This window comes from Urocampus carinirostris, chromosome 17, assembly GCF_059441175.1.
Source record: "Urocampus carinirostris isolate Australia breed hairy pipefish chromosome 17, RoL_Ucar_1.0, whole genome shotgun sequence".
In the NCBI taxonomy this organism is placed as follows: Eukaryota; Metazoa; Chordata; class Actinopteri; order Syngnathiformes; family Syngnathidae; genus Urocampus; species Urocampus carinirostris.
In genome coordinates, this window is record NC_142365.1 from 4,703,662 (window position 1) to 4,720,285 (window position 16,624).

Below are 16,624 nucleotides of genomic sequence, written 5' to 3' on the forward strand. Positions count from 1 at the left end.
GATTAGAGTTAGATATGTAGGTTGAGATTAGATCTAGATGGGTAGATTTAGATATTTCTATACATTTTAGATTTGCAGATCCAGATTTGATTTTGAAGGATTTAGATTAGATTTATATAGATATTTAGAATCAGATTTAGATATGTAGATTCAGCTTCGCTTTAGACATATAATGTAGATATAGATTAGAGCGAGATGGATTTGGACGAATTAGATCCACAAAGTTTGGGTTTTGGTTGGAGTTAGGGTTTTGGAGTTAGGGTTAAGGGGCTAGGCAAGCATTGCAGGTTGCTCAACCCAAAATAGGTGTTTTAAAAAAAAAAAAAAAAAATCCAGGACAAATCCTCAGGCCACAATTTTTTGGGGGTTTTGGGTTCTCGCCACTCAATTCCCACTCCATAAAAAGTGAGGTGTCAAACCGTAAATGTAGAAAAGCTCAAAAACAGACAGCAAGAGAGAGGAATGAGTCGAGAGAGACAGAAAGAGGAAGAAACAAAGAAACAAAAAGAGAGAGGGAAAGATCAGAAGAATTAGAGAAACCGAACAAGTGAGAACAAAAGAGCGAAAAAAGGAGAAAGAGAGTTAGAAAGAAAATAAATGATAAATAGAAAAAGGAGAGAAAGAGGGTGAGAAAAAAAACGATACATAAAGGGAGAGAGGGGGGTGTGAGAAAGAGTTAAAGAGAGAGAGAGAGAAAAGAAAAAAACAGACAGCTCAAGAGAGAAATTGGTAGAGAGACAGAAAGAGAAAGAAACAAAGGGAGAAACAAAAAGAGGGAGAGAAATAAAGTTGGAAAGAGAAGGAAAGATCAGAAGAAGTAGAGTAAATAAAGAGGGGGGAAAAGAGTGAGCATGAAAAAAAGGATAAAGAAAAGACAGAGAACAAGTGAGAAAAAAAAGAGCCAAAAAAGGAGAGAGAAAGAGAGTTAGAAAGAAATGATAAATAGAAAAAAGGGTGAGAAAGAAAAGCGATACATAGAGGGAGAGAGGGTGGCGTGAGAAAGAAACAGAGAGAAAGAAAAAGAGAAATAAAGGGAAAGATCAGAAGAATTAGAGAAAATAAAGAGAGGGGAAAAGAGTGAGCTTGAAAAAAGGGATAAAGAAAAGACAGAGAACAAGTGAGAAAAAAGAGAAAGGAGAAAAAGGAGAGAGAAAGAGATTTAGAAAGAAAAATGATAAATAGAAAAAAGGGAGAGAAAGAGAGAGTGAGAATGAGAGTTAGAGCGAAAAACAAAGAGAAAACTCTTGATTTATTTTTTTTTAGTTTTATTGCCTTCTAAAGACGAAGCCACCGTTACATCTTTGAAAAGCGGTACATTCACATGGGTTAGATAGGCGCCGCCAGAAAAAAGGGGGCGCTATAACGATACCGAAAGCAACATTCAATCAATATATACATGTTAGGCTTTTATATGCACATAGAAAACCTTGTGGGCTACGTTGGGTTATCTTTTTTTCGCTTATAATCGCCGGCTATCGTATCCAGATCCTTAAAAATGATTCATATTGGCACCGTGTGTCTCGATTGTCAAAGGCAGTGACGTCTTGCTACTCCGTGTTCGAAAACAAAGTTGTTCAAAATATGGATCATTTTTTCCCATACAAAGTAATGGTATTTCTGTTGATTCGTTCCTTCGCATTCTAAACGACCCCAAAATGTTGAGAAAAGTTGCACCTAGACAACCGTAGGAACTCCAAATAATTAAAAAAGGTGTACCTAAACAACAAGAGCGAGAAGTTATTACATCAAAAAGATGAAAATATAAAACGATTGGAAACTATGAACTGTACCTTTGAGCAGAGATTCGATGACAGACACTCGTTCGCCATTCTTGTGTTTCGCAATCATTTGCTTTTTCGACTCGATCCTCGTTTCCTTGGTGTTTCTACTTCTTTGTATCTGTCATGGTTGCCATGGTGCCCAATTGACCCCGCCCATGTGTCACAGTTGCCATGGTGCCCAATTGGCCCCACCCAGGTGGCGCCAGCTGGAGCTTTTTGACAGATTTCCTCCCTGTCGGTATTTCAACTCTGTCCAGTCAGTCCCCTTTTGTAGGTCCGTCTGTGAATCTCAGTTTTTACACGGCAAGCCTTTTTTTTAGCCAGTGCTGTGTTTTTGCTCCTGTTCTTCTCCCGCTACGATCAGTTTGATCTCAACCTCGTCTGTTCTCCTGCCCCGATTAACGATCGTTTTTTTATTGACCATGTCTGTTCTCCGTCCCGAATAATGACCCATTTTCTGATATCGTCCAAGTTTTTTGCTCTTCCACCCCAGCTACTGACCTGTTTTTTTATTCCCGACACCGCTATCGCTCGCCACGGAAGTCCCACTTCCGCAGCTGAGCAACCTACTCCCCGCGACCAGCGATCTCCGGATCGAGTGTGGGCTCCTTTCCCTTCTCCCCAATGAAACTGTGAGTAAAGTTACGTGAGTGGGTCCTGTTTCCTGTTCTGGTCCTGACTTTATGAAATACTAGCCTTATTTTGATTTCACTTGCCACAGTTCCTGCTTCCTTTTCACCTGGGTTCATCTCCGAAACCTGGAAACTTTCATTGTGGATTTTAGGTTTTAGGTAGCGGTTTTCTTGGTCTGCAATTTTAATGGGCTTAAGAGTTGTCTACTGTGCTCTGGAACAAGGCACAATGGCCGCCCAGATCTCCTAAATTGAGGATCAACCCCAGTTGTTCTGCCTTTTTACTATTTTATGACCCTTTTTAGTGAGAATTTGGGGTAATCGTGTGAGCGGTGACGCAAACCCCTTGGACATATTTGATGTTTCTGGACGGCAGCTACTTTTAGTGCTTCATGAAACGAGCCGGTCCGAATTCCGGTTTGTTTTGTACATTTTGTTGTTTTGAGCCTACTTGGTTTTGTTTGTTACTTTGTTCCTTGTATTTGTACTTTCGGTATTTGTTTCAGGTTTGGATGTTGTCAGGTATGATTTTGTTTGGACATGTTATTAGTTGTGAGACCCCTTTGTTTGTTACTTTGTTCCTGGTTTATGAAATACTAGCCTTATTTTGTTTCTTCTTCCTTTTCACCTGGGTTCATCCCCAAAACATGGAAAATTTCATTCTGGATTTTAGGTAATGTCATGGTTGCCATGGCGCCCAATTGGCCGCACTCGTGTGTGTGTGTGTGTGTCACAGTTGCCATGGTGCCAAATAAACCCCGTCCGTGTAGTGCCAGCTGCGGCTCATTGAGAGATTGGCTTTCTGTCTATATTAAGCTCAGCGCTCTCTTGCATGCTTTGTCAGCCCGTCAAACGAACTTCTGCCCCACAAGACGTGGGTTCTGACCTGGTCCTGTTTTCCTGTTGGTTTGTCCATTGTGACCGTTTATTTTTGTCCTGTTTAAATTCGGGTTCCAGTTTTGTTTCCGTCTGTTTTTGTCCTGTGTTATTTTCGTTCCCGTCTAGTTTCTCCTGTTCTTTTTTTGATATCCGGATTCGTTATCTATCACGTCTGTCCCGTCCTGTATCGACCCTATCTGTCCGGTATCAACTCAGGCATTTGGAATCGATCTCGTCGGTCTCTGGCTTCCTGTCTCTCCGCGCCAGACAGGCTGCCGAACGTGCATGACTCCCCATTTCCCGTAAAATAAAGGCTTGTGTGAGAACGTCACGCGATTGGGTCCTGATCCTGTTGTGGTTCTTGACAGGTAAAGTATTTCTTGGTCTACTGTGCTCTGGAACAAGGCACGATGGCCGCCCAGATCTCCTTAAGATTCCCTAAATTGAGGATCAACCCCAGTTGTTCTGCCTTTTTACTATTTTATGACCCTTTTTAGTGAGAATTTGGGGTAATCGTGTGAGCGGTGACGCAAACCCCTTGGACATATTTGATGTTTCTGGACGGCAGCTCCTTTTAGTGCTTCATGAAACGAGCCGAATTGAAAAGTGGGATTATTGGATCATTTGCTTAGCTCAGCACGGATTTCACAATAGTTTTGAAAATGTCAAGCTGGTATTTATTGACTCGAGGCGGCTAGTTTATGGCTTTCAGCTGCTGACCTGTTACAAGTTCGAGATTTTTTTTCTTTGTTCCAATATGTCGGATTCCGAACATGCTAATTATTCTTCCTGTTGCTAACGCTAATGTTACATTTACATGACTCGCCTGTCATGGTTACCGATGTGAATCACCTGCGCCAACTCCCTCAGACTGATTGGCTCCCTGTCCTACTTAAACCCACTCCTGTCTGTCGCCTTTTGTCAGTCCGTCTGCAAACCTCAGTTAAAACTAGGCAAGCCTTTTCGACCCCAACTCCCTCCTGTTTTTGCTCCTGTCTGTAACCTCAGTTTACTCTAGGCAAGCCTTCTTTCGACCCTGACTCCCACCTGTCCCGTTTTTTGCTCTGGTCTGTCCCCGGCTTCCACCCGTTTTTTTGATACTGACCACGTCTTCTCTCCCGTCCTCGATCACGTCTACTCTCCTTTCCTGGCTTACGCCTCGCTTCCGACCCCAACCACGTTTTTGCTCGCCTGTCGCAGCTACTGACCCGTTTTTCCGTTCCCGACACCGCCATTGCTCGCCACGGAAAATCCACTTCCGCGTTCAAAGCGACCTGCTTCCCGTGTCCAGCAATCCCCGGATCGCGGGCGCAACCCTTTCTCTTTTTTCCCAAAAAACTTGTGAGAAACGCAAGTGGGTCCTGTCTCCGTTCCGGTCCTGACACCGCCAAAGCCAAACCGACGTTGACATCGTGTCAATGAGTTTTTATGCCAGGTGGGAATACAATTTCTTAGAAAATCATTAGCTGTTTTCAGAACCGGTCAGCAGGTTTTAAGGTGGCTATCTGGTACCCACAAACCCTATGTTGGTGACCCCTGTCCTTTGTAATATGGGGTCAGTTTGACACCATCGTGAGACCAGGTCAGTTCTACCCAGCCACTTCGCCCAGATCTTCCTCACAAGGAATTCCGAGACCCGTTGAAACATTACCGCATTTTCCAGTCTATAAGTCGCTCCGGAGTATAAGTCGCACTCGCCAAAAGATGCATAATTAAGAGGGAAAGACATGTTACAAGTTCGACTGGATTTTTTTTCTTTGTTCCAATATGTCGGATTCCGGACATGCTAATTATTCTTCCTGTTGCTAACGCTAGTGTTACATTTACATGACTCGCCTGTCATGGTTACCGATGTGAATCACTTGCGGCAACTCCCTCTCAGCATGTGTTGAAAAATGTATTGGAATCATTTGATTGTCTTTTGTTTTTAGGATCTTGTACACCCCCTCCATACTTGGTTGTGATTACCCCAACCTATTCTACAGACAAGTTACTAAGTCGGGTCACCGGCACACTGTATTCAAGTTTCATCCTGGTTTATGAGGTTTGGTTTTTGTTTCTCGTTTTGAGACCACTTGTTTGTTACTTTGTACCTCCTTTTCGTTCTTAACCATCCTTCTTTTTGAGCACATCTACTTCTGATCATGCTTCCCTGTGTTTGGGTCCACCTGCAAAACAAAGCATTTCCCTGCCCTGAAAAATAACAAAAAAATGGGACGGAGAAAAGGGGAAAACGTTAGGGCAGACAATCGGAAGGAAATTATCACATAATAACAAATGTTTCTGATCTGCTGCCCAATGTACAGTGTTTCTTTTTATTATGTACACATTTAAATAAGGATTGTTGCCTCGTTACACGTTTTGTTAACATGTTGAGTATTTAGGATTGTTTAGGTACACGTTATTTGGGGCATTTTGGACCCTATTAAAATAAGTACCATTACTTAGTAAGGGAAAACATGTTTCGGTCCTCCAAATATTTGGTGGACGGACACAGAGCCAGAGAAGATTATGGTCGAGTATCGGTATCGCTGTATTTTGTTAAAATCCAAGTTTTTGTTAACAATAAAAAATGGGTTTCATTGATTGTCGGTCCGTCTGCGAACCTCAGCTTACGCTAGGCAAGCTTTTCGACTGATCATCTTCTTATATCTTTTTACATATCCCAGTTTTGTGTTGGGGTCTTACAATTCCCACATCCACCTTTAAAGTTGGTGAGTTGTCTGTCTTGTGGCATCTGCGGTTGTGCCCATGTTAAAAAAAAAAAAACAACAATATACAGATATGGCTTAAAAGAGGAGATGCGATCTTTAGATAACACGTAGAAGAGCTCATTATCGTCGGCAAACAGTACAAGCCATGGTTACGGTTAATGCTGGCAGCAAAAGATGCGATACTTCTCCATTGCAAAAACAAAAACTGAAAAAGGAAGCAAAAATCTTCCAGGTTTTATTGGTGAAACAAGATGGGATTGTCCAATCCCGTCAGGATCCTCGGTGAGTGGACTGAGATGATTTCCCCGATCATATCCGGGAAGCTCACCTCGATGCTGCGCGACTTAGATCGGACGTACAGGTCGAACGTAAACTCCTGGAGTTTCTTCACCGTCTGGAGAAACGGGGACAAAAATCACTCTTGGATTAGGTTTAGCCGATTGAAATTCGAGATTGTGTAACAGATAAAATGATCCCACGATTTTTGCAAAAAAAAGTCCCGACAGACAGATTGGCTTTCCGTCTATTTAAGCTCAGTGCGCTAATTTTTCCTTTGTCAGTCCGTCAACGAGCCTCTGCCTCGCAAGACGTGGGTTTTGACTCAATCCTGTTTCCTGTTGGTATTCCCTGTCTGGTATTGTTCCCGTTTATTTTTGTCCTGTTTAATATCGAATTCCAGTTTCGTTACAGTCTATTTTTGTCCTGTTTATTATTCTCTCCAGTTTTCGTTCCCGTCTAGTTTGTGCGGTTTATTTTCGAAACTCATGCTAAGTAGAAACCTCAGCCGCCTGCTGCGGGTTCTGATTGGCTCCCTGTCACTATTTGAACTCAGTCCTGTCAATCACCTGCTGTGAGTCTGTCTGCAAACCTCAGTGAATACTAGGCAAGCCTTTTTTCGACCCCTACTCCGACCTGTCCTGTTTTGCTCCCATCTGTCTCCGGCTACGACCTGTTTTGGTCCTGACAACGTCTTGCTCTCCCAGTCCCGGCTACCGACCCGTTTTTTCCCCGTCCCTGACACCGCCGTCGCTCGCTACAGTACAAGAGCGACTTGCGTCCAGCGAACACCGGACCGCGGGCGCAACCCTTTCTCTTTCCTCTAATAATTGTGAGAAACGTAACGCAATTGGGTCCTGTTTCCGTTCTGGTCCTGACGAATTTCAGGACGCAACGTTTTTACTTCAGAGGATATTTTGTTGCCATCGTGTGGATGTTAACGGAAAACTGCTTTTACCCTCCTTTTGAAAACAAACCCAAAAAAAACCTACCTAACAATATGTCCAAAGCCGAAAAATTAAAAGCCTTATATCAGTCTTTCAAGGAAGGAAACACAATGTATCTATCTATATCCATTGGGAAATAATGTTTGTGTCCTGTTGTCCTTCCAGTATCAAACATTTATTTTTTTAAAACGCCAGAAGGCCACTAGGGAGCGCCAAAGAGAGACATCTGGTTCCAGAGCAAGTTTAGCAGGTGGAGAAGTCCAACTTTTTTTGCCGATAGAAAGCATCTTACTCTGCCTTTTGTCGTTTCAGAGCATTTGGAATGACTTTTAGAGAAACTTAAAGTTAAAAAAGATAATGTCATGTACGTTCGTCAAGCTGTTTAAAGTACATGTAGAACTCACACTGCTACGTCATTGACTCAAAGGCAGACGCAGGCAGAAAAAAGGCGTGGCGATACAAAATTGATAACACAAAGCATGGTAGTAATCTGCAAAGAAGCCAAACTGCAATACATCAAGGGGTTACTACTTAGTATTGCAATTTGATTACTTAAATCGGTAATCTACCCAATTTATAGTCAGCGGACTTTCTGTCAGGACCAGAACGGAGACAGGACCCACTTGCGTGCGTTTCTCTTAGTTTTGTTGGGAAGAAGGGAAAGGATAATAGACACGGTCCATAGATCACTGGTCGCGGGGAGCAGGTTGTCCGGACGCGGAAGTGGTATTTCCGTGACGAGCGATGGCGGTGTCGAGAGCGGAAAAAAACAGATCAGTAGCCGGGACGGGGGAGCAAAAATCGTGGTCGAGATCAGAAAAGGGGTCGGAGCCGGGAAACGGACGGGAATCAGAACAGGAGAGCGTCAGGGTCGAAAAGCTTGTCTAGCGTAAGCTGAGGTTCACAGACGGACCGACAAAGGGGGACTGAAGGGACAGAGTTTTGATACAGGGAGCCAATTTGTCAACAAGCTGCAGCTGGCGCCACACGGGCGGGGCCAATTGGGTGCCATGGCAACCGTTACACTTTCTACATTTAGGTGGCTAATTGTTGGATACATTTTGTCAAATAACCGTTTTCCTACACTGACTACCACTTTTCTTCCATTAAAAAAGTTTTTTTCAAATTCATCCCCCGCGCTCCCCAAAAAATAAATAAATATTGACTTGAAACTAGTATTTCAGTGTACGGCTGCTGTATTTGAAAGTCTCTGAAGAATTAACTACTCAAAACCATTCCATTAGATTTCCATTTTGGTCAAAGTTTGCCACTTCCGGTTTGAAACAAGCACAACGTCTTTTTGTTTAGTTTTGTGTTTTTAATATTCTGGAGACGGAAGGAGTACACGATAAAATCTACCGCCTTTTAATGTCAAACGGTTGACACGTGTACTGATATTTGATCACTCGTTATGATGGATTTGTTCAAGACGTTTTTGTTCTATTCACGCTGGACTGTTTCACCCCTTCAATCTCAATCCATATTTTTTTGTTCACAGTTATGCAAGAAATATATTTTTAATAATTTCCGTTTAATTAAGTGTTGCAAGGTGGAGAATTTTGCTTGACTGAGATTGATCTGTAAATTTTAACAAGATCTTAGTAGAAATGCATTGTCAGTCAAGTCTCGGTATAAATGCACCTGCACTGTGATAGTCTCAGAGGTGGCGCTACAAAGTATTAACTCAATGGGGCTAAATCATTTTGCTTAGTAAATCATACTACTTGGTTAAAAATTCTGCCTTTTTTGTAGAACTATATGTCACGGTTGCCATGGCGCCCAATTGGCCCCGCCCTTGTGGCGCCACCTGCGGCCCGTTGACAGATTGGCTTCCCTTTTATTTAAGCTCAGTGCTCTCACTCACTCTTTGTCAGTCCGTCAACGAACCTCTGCCCCGCAAGACGTGGGTTTTGACTCGGTCCTGTTTCCTGTTGGTATTTCCTGTCCCGTATTGTTCCCGTTTGTTTTGTCCTGTTTAATATTGACCTCCGGTTTCGTTCCTGTCTCGTTTGTCCTGTTTGATTTCGATATCCAGTTTTGATATCAATCCTGTCTGTCCCGTCCTGTCCGGTAACGACCCCATCTGTCCGACATCTGCTCGTGGCATTGGTATCGATCTGTTTAATATCGGTTTACGGTTTCGTTCCTGTTTATTTGTGTCCTGTTTATTATTCTCTCCAGTTTTCATTCCCGTCTAGTTTGTCCTGTTTAATTTCGATATCCTGTTTCGATATCAATCCTGTCTGTCCTGTCTGGTATCGACCCCATCCGTCCAATATCTACTCGGGCAATTTGCTATCGATCTCGCCGGCCTCTGGCTTCCTATCATTTCACGTCAGACTGCTGCCTTACGTGCATGACTCCCCATTTCCAGTAAAATGAAGGCTTGTGTGAGAAACGTCACGCATTTGGGTCCCTATCCTGTTCTGGTTCTTGACACCACAAGTAACTACCTGACCATTATTTCCTCCGATTATTTCTCAAGGTTACGTTGTTCATTGATCCTAATCAAAAACGAAGTATTATAGTAATCGGCTTACGTTACTCATTGCATTTTTCAACAGGCAATTAGAAGCTGTATCCGATTACATTTTTCAAGTAACCCTCCCAATGTCAAGGTTGCTATGGCGCCCAATAGTGCCCACCCTTGTGGCGCCAGTTGCGGCTCGTTGACAGATTGGCTACCCTTCTATTTAAAATCAGTGCTCTCACTCACTCTTTGTCAGTCCGTCAACAAACCTCTGCCCCGCAAGACGTGGGTTTTGACTCTGTCCGGTTCCCTGCCTGTGTGTCCTGTCCGGTATTGTTCCCGTCTATTTTGTCCTGTTTAACATCGACCTCCGGTTTCGTTCCCGTCTCGTTTGTCCTGTTTGATTTCGATATCCAATTTTGATAGGGGCGGAAGTAGCTCAGGAGGTAGAGCGCTCGTCTTGGGATCAGGAGATCGCAGTTCGAATCCCGGCTCCTCCGTGTTACACGTTGACGTGTCCTTGGATAAGACACTGAACCCCTAATACCCAAAATAAGCAGGTTAGCGCTTTACATGGCTGCACGGCCGCTATTGGGAAATGTGAAGCACATTGTAAAGCGCTTCGGGAAGTCATTGGCTTGAAAAGCGCTATAGAAATGCAGATCATTTCATTTGATTTCATATCAATCCTGTCGGTCCCGTCCTGTCCGGTATCGCTCCATCTGTCCGACATCTGCTCGAGCAATTGGTATCGATCTCGTCGGCCTCTGGCTTCCTGTCATTCCACGCCAGACTGCTGCCTTACGTCTTCTGCCGTACGATCACCGAATCACTGGCGTTTGGGTTGACCTGCCTGACTGCCCCATTTCCAAAAGCTTGTGTGAGAAACGTTACGCATTCGGTTCTCCCGTTCCGGTTTATGACACCCAATCCTGGCAATCGGTTACCTAAACTCTTTCGCGGCTCGACGTGAGCTGTTTGAAATATGAAATTAGGGCGAAATTGAGGGACATTTTCCGAATTTCTTATTCCGAGTACCAGAAAAAGCCCCGAGTTTGGATGTGAAGTGCCTAAGTGAGAAGCGTGCCACTTACTAAATGGAGAGTGTCCATCATTCGCGTGAGATGGAAGAACCTCTCAGAACCCGCCTTAGTCCGAAAATTCACCAGTCGGTTGAGTTCCTCGATGTATTTGTTGCGTATCTTGTTGAAGATCTCCCAGCTCTTCAGACCTTCCACCGGAACTGCAGTCACAGGAAGTTGACGTCAGCGTTAGTGCGTATAATAACCTCTCGGACACGACACAAAATCCTGTTTTGCCCGGGGACATGAAACAGTGGAGACACGATCAGGGTTGGGTAGGGTTACTTTAACTGGATAACTTTCAATGACTTTTGGATTACTCCAATACCAAATATGCTAATAAAAGACAAAAGAAACTAAATAGGAATAAAATGATGACTCACAACACTTGGTAAGCTTTCTCTCCTGGCTTTGATCTCCGGCAAAACTAACATCAAATGCGACAGAAACAAAATGATTTTTGCCGTTCCATGTATTCCGTTACTCCCCAAGCCTGCACAAAATGGAGTCATTTGATTCATATTTAGTTTCTTTTGTATTTTATTAGCATATTTGGTATTGGAGTAATCCAAAAGTCATTGAAAGTAATCCAGTTAAAGTAACCCTACCCAACCCTGGACACGATCAAAACAAAATGTTCCCACAGCTTTCCTAACGTTGACTGACGGTGCAATCCATTCTCCCGAGTTGCAACATCAATCGATTCTCCTAAATGACCTCATCGACGGGAATATCTTGCGTCACCGTTCTCGCTTGTCCCCGTTTTCTATCTGTCCCTGTGAATCTCGAGAATTTCGACCCTTCCGTCCCAATCCCAGGTACGATTCGCCTCCAGAATGATTTCCACCTCAAAATAGAGAACGGGATGCAGAATATTTTCAGGAATTTCTTTGTTCGTCTGGAATTTCTCTTTGAATATTTACAAAGGCAGTATTTGTTACCGGAATAATAAAACTTGACACTGAAAAACAACTTGATGAAGACAAATAAAGTGAGGCAAAGGGTACTGTCCGAGTATATCAATCAAATAGGAAATGACGGAGAAATTGCATCAGTAACAAAGTAAAATTAGAATAGACGAAACAAAATTGTATTAATAACTATTAGCTGTTCCTGCACATTTTGGCCTCTCATAGAAACAATGTGGTGCCATACACTTAACACAATAAAACTACAGTCTTATCGGAAAGAATTTGTTCTTTTGGATTACCATGGCATTTTGATGCAAATATTTGTTATTTGAAGTCAAGGCAAGTCATGTTTATTTGTATAGCCCTTAATCACAAAGACTCTCAAAGGGCTGTACAGACTAGAGACTATTAGTACACCATCCCCTGATCTAAAACCTTCATGAGGGCAAGGAAAAACTCAAAAACCTCAAGTCAAGTCCTGTTTATTTGTGACGCCCTTAATCACAAAGGGTCTAAAAGGTCTGCACAGACTAGTGCAAACTACAGACTATTATGACACCATTCCCTGATCTAAAACCTACATGAGAGCAAGGAAAAACTCAAAATCTCAACATGAGGTAAATGAAGAAACCTTGAGAAGGGGCAGTCACAAAGGGCTGCACAGACTATTGCACATTACAGACTATTACTACAACATCCCCTGATCTAAAACCTACATGAGGGCAAGGAAAAACTCAAAAACCTCAAGTCAAGTCATGTTTACTTCTGACGCCCTTAATCACAAAGTGTCTCCAAGGGCTGCACAGACCACAGACTATTGCAAACTACAGACTATTACTACAACATCCCCTGATCTAAAACCTACATGAGGGCAAGGAAAAACTCAAAATCTCAACATGAGGTAAATGAAGAAACCTTGAGAAGGGGCAGTCTCAAAGGGCTGCACAGACTATTGCACATTACAGACCATTACTACACCATTACCTGATCAAAAACCTACACGAGGGCAAGGAAAAACTCAAAAACCTCAAGTCAAGTTTACTTAATGACCAAGAGTCTCAAAGGGCTGCACAGACCACAGATAATTGGAAACTACAGACTATTACTACACCATCCCCTCGTCTAAAACCTACATGAGCCTTACCACGGACCTCACCTTACGTCACTGACGACTACTTCAGGTTGTCAAAACAATTTTTTTTTTGGGGGGGGGGTTAAACTTCCCAACTTACTAATGCTGAATAGCAGGAGGGCCTTCATGCAGAGGAATTCCTCCAGAGTGAGCTGCAACAACAGAAACTCTTGCGCCAGGTGCTTCATGCGAACGCAGTGCTCGTACATGGTGGAGATGTGCATCCGACGTCTGTGCCCGCAAAGAGAAGAGAAGAGTGAAGGGTGAGGTCGCCGCCGCCACAAACTCTAACTTCGCAAAAACTCAGCCGTCGAACCTTTTCACACGTCCGACTTGATTAGAATTCGAACGCAAAAGTAACAAACGTGGATTTTACCTTTCAAAAGTATTAAGGAGCACAAAATAAAATTGGGGATTTCCCATTTCAAGTGACTAAAGGGTTTGCCACAACTAATAAATCCTTTTACTTCTGTTCTATTTATAGATAGATAGATTGATAGATAACTGGATGGATGGATAGATAGATAGATAGATGTCTAGATAGATAACTGGATAGATAGATGTCTAGATAGATAAATAGATTTCTAGATAGATAGATGTCTAGTTTGATAAATAGATAGATAACTGGATAGATAGATATCTAGATAGATAAGATAGAGATAGATAGATGTCTAGATAGATAAAGGTCTAGATAGATAGATGTCTAGATAGATAGAGAGATAACTGGATGGAAAGATAGATAGATAGATAGAGAGGTAACTGGGTGGAAAGATAGGTAGATAGATAACTGGATAGATAGATGTCTAGATAAATAGACAGATAGATAGATGTCTAGATAGATAGATGTCAAGATAGATAGAGAGATAACTGGATGGAAAGATAGATAGATAGATAGATAGATAGATAGATAGATAGATAGATAGATAGATAGAGACGTAACTGGGTGGAAAGATAGGTAGATAGATAACTGGATATATAGATGTCTAGATAAATAGACAGATAGATAGATGTCTAGATAGATAGATGTCAAGATAGATAGAGAGATAACTGGATGGAAAGATAGATAGATAGATAGATAGATAGATAGATAGATAGATAGATAGAGACGTAACTGGGTGGAAAGATAGGTAGATAGATAACTGGATATATAGATGTCTAGATAAATAGACAGATAGATAGATGTCTAGATAGATAGGTAGAAGTCTAGATAGATATCTGTCTAGACATCTATCTAGACATCTAGATAGATATATAGATGTCTGGGTAGATAGATAGATAGATAGCTGGATAGATAGATGTCTAGATAGATAAGATAGAGATAGATAGATGTTTAGATAGATAGATGTCAAGATAGATAGATAACTGGATGGAAAGATAGATAGATAGATAGATAGATAGATAGATAGATAGATAGATAGATAGATATAGACGTAACTGGGTGGAAAGATAGGTAGATAGATAACTGGATAGATAGATGTCTAGATAAATAGACAGATAGATAGATGTCTGGATAGATAGGTAGAAGTCTAGATAGATATCTGTCTAGACATCTATCTAGACATCTAGATAGATATATAGATGTCTAGGTAGATAGATAGATAGATAACTGGATAGATAGATGTCTAGATAGATAAGATAGAGATAGATAGATGTTTAGATAGATAGATGTCAAGATAGATAGAGAGATAACTGGATGGAAAGATAGATAGATAGATAGATAGATAGATAGATATAGACGTAACTGGGTGGAAAGATAGGTAGATAGATAACTGGATAGATAGATGTCTAGATAAATAGACAGATAGATAGATGTCTGGATAGATAGGTAGAAGTCTAGATAGATATCTGTCTAGACATCTATCTAGACATCTAGATAGATATATAGATGTTTAGGTAGATAGAGAGATAACTGCATGGATAGATAATTTTCTCACCCACTTTCCTTCTTTTGGGACACAGTTATGCTAAATTCAATGTGGGGGATAGAACGTGACTTGCTTGTATCACCCAAAAAGATCCCTGCCTTGGTGCATTGCGGCTTTTTGTGGGGCCTGGCGGCTCTTTCTTGCGCTTCTTTTCACCAAAAAAAGTGTATTGCACTAGTGCGGCTGGGATTTATTATCCCCAATCCTATATTGCTACGAGTGGAGACCTTTGTCAGGGGACGTGCCGTTCTGACCTGCCTAAAATTCACGGCTGCGGACACAATCTATTAAACCCGGAATAGACCTGTATAGCGCACTTCTGTAGGGCCTGGCAGCTGTTTTTTTTTGCTGTTCTCTTCACCATAAACTGAACTGCACTCGCATGGCCATCATCCATTAAGACCAATTCCATATTGCTGCATCTTGATGTGTTTTTTCCCCCACAAATGAAAAAAAATCGAATTTATCAATTAGAAACATTTTGTTGGTTTATACTCCCATCCTACATTTCTTTTGACTAGCTCTTGTTGCTGCTTTGCATAATTGCTGTGTGGTTTCACCTTTGAATAAAAACCTAAAATATGAGAAATTAAAAATGCAGACAAATGGCCGTACAATTTACTTCCACCCTCAACCCCCACTGCCAGGCTAAAGCTATATTACCTTCAACTTCTCAAGCCCACTTGGCAGTTAGCGTATTTATCGTCAAATTGACTCAGGATCCATTTGTAGACAATTATTTGAAAACGATTGAACGGATTTGCAACTAGTTTTTAGTTTATCACTAAGGAGAAACTATCAAAGACATATTTTCCTCACATACTGTATGTGAAAGATATACCTTCATATTTTTGCAGCTGTTATTTCATGGGTTTCCTTGATTTCTGTGATAACAAATATTGTCACCTTATTGGTTCCTCACGAGGAGCTGCATCAAAGTTTGAATCCCTTACTTGAATCCGCTTTATTACTGGACTATAACGCGCAGGGAATCAGTCGGAATATATACTGTAACTGATCACAATTGCATGAAATTGCATAACATTGGCTGCAACCAATGTTCCCTGTAATTTTCCTTACGGGTCTGAGCGTTCACACAAAGTCGGTGAGCAACCCTTGAAACAACAGTGAGCAACCATAATCCCAAGTGTGGCAAGATAAATAATTATCAAACACGTCCAAAACTTGCGTTACATTTTGCTGAGTTTCCGGCAATGCAAAATTATTTTTCTCTTTTGAATGAATTGACTCATGTATTATTGAAAAGGTTGTATGGCCTACAAACGTCATTTGTTCTTACAATTCTTTCACAAGATATCCATTTCTTTTTCTTTCCTGATATATTTTGCCGCATAATATGAACATTTTTGGGGGCTTATTTAGTCGGTTGTAAGAACTGTACTTAGTCACATTTTTAGTGGAAGTACAATTTTGGCAACAAGATTCACTTGATACAATTGGAAATTATTTGAATGCAACTTTTTCTTCTTTTTTCCGTGTTTTTTTTTTCTACTTTTTTTTAAAAATTCCTTTAAAAAAAAAGTCTCATTGTGTTTATTTTTTCCGAGCTGTTACTCTTTTCTTTTTGTTCTCAGTTGACTTTTTTTCCTACGTTTCTTTCTTTTCTTTTTTTCTGGCTTTTTTCAAAATACTTCCTTCTTTTTTTCTCTTCCTTTTGTTTCTTTTTTTCCCAGCTTTTCACTACTTTTTCATTTTGGTATTTTTTTCTTTTTTGTTCTATTCCCCCCTTCTTTTAAGTGATTTTGTGCATAGTTTTACATAATATTTGGTCATGTTGGGATTAAAGAAGCAAAAACAACCTGAAGAGCCGTTTAGGGCCCAAAAGAGCCGGTTCCTTTTAGTGAGCCGAGCCGA

General features: G+C 41.4%; 1 protein-coding gene across 2 annotated transcripts in view; it reads right to left on the minus strand.

Moving 5' to 3' along the window:
* Nucleotides 1-1,248: 1,248 nt before the first annotated feature.
* LOC148349001 (progesterone receptor-like) overlaps nucleotides 1,249-16,624 on the minus strand; it is a 37,765-nt gene continuing 22,389 nt past the window's right edge. Inside the window, exons 6-9 of one of the 2 annotated variants that reach the window (XM_088320754.1) lie at nucleotides 12,925-13,055; nucleotides 10,794-10,942; nucleotides 6,335-6,400; nucleotides 1,249-5,460 (exon numbers count right to left, since the gene is read on the minus strand). In XM_088320754.1, coding sequence (XP_088176880.1) covers nucleotides 5,425-5,460; nucleotides 6,335-6,400; nucleotides 10,794-10,942; nucleotides 12,925-13,055 — 382 coding nt within the window. In that variant the 3' untranslated portion in view covers nucleotides 1,249-5,424. Of the gene's footprint in view, nucleotides 6,401-10,793; nucleotides 10,943-12,924; nucleotides 13,056-16,624 lie in introns of both variants that reach the window. The other variant, XM_088320753.1, reaches the window with a different exon arrangement.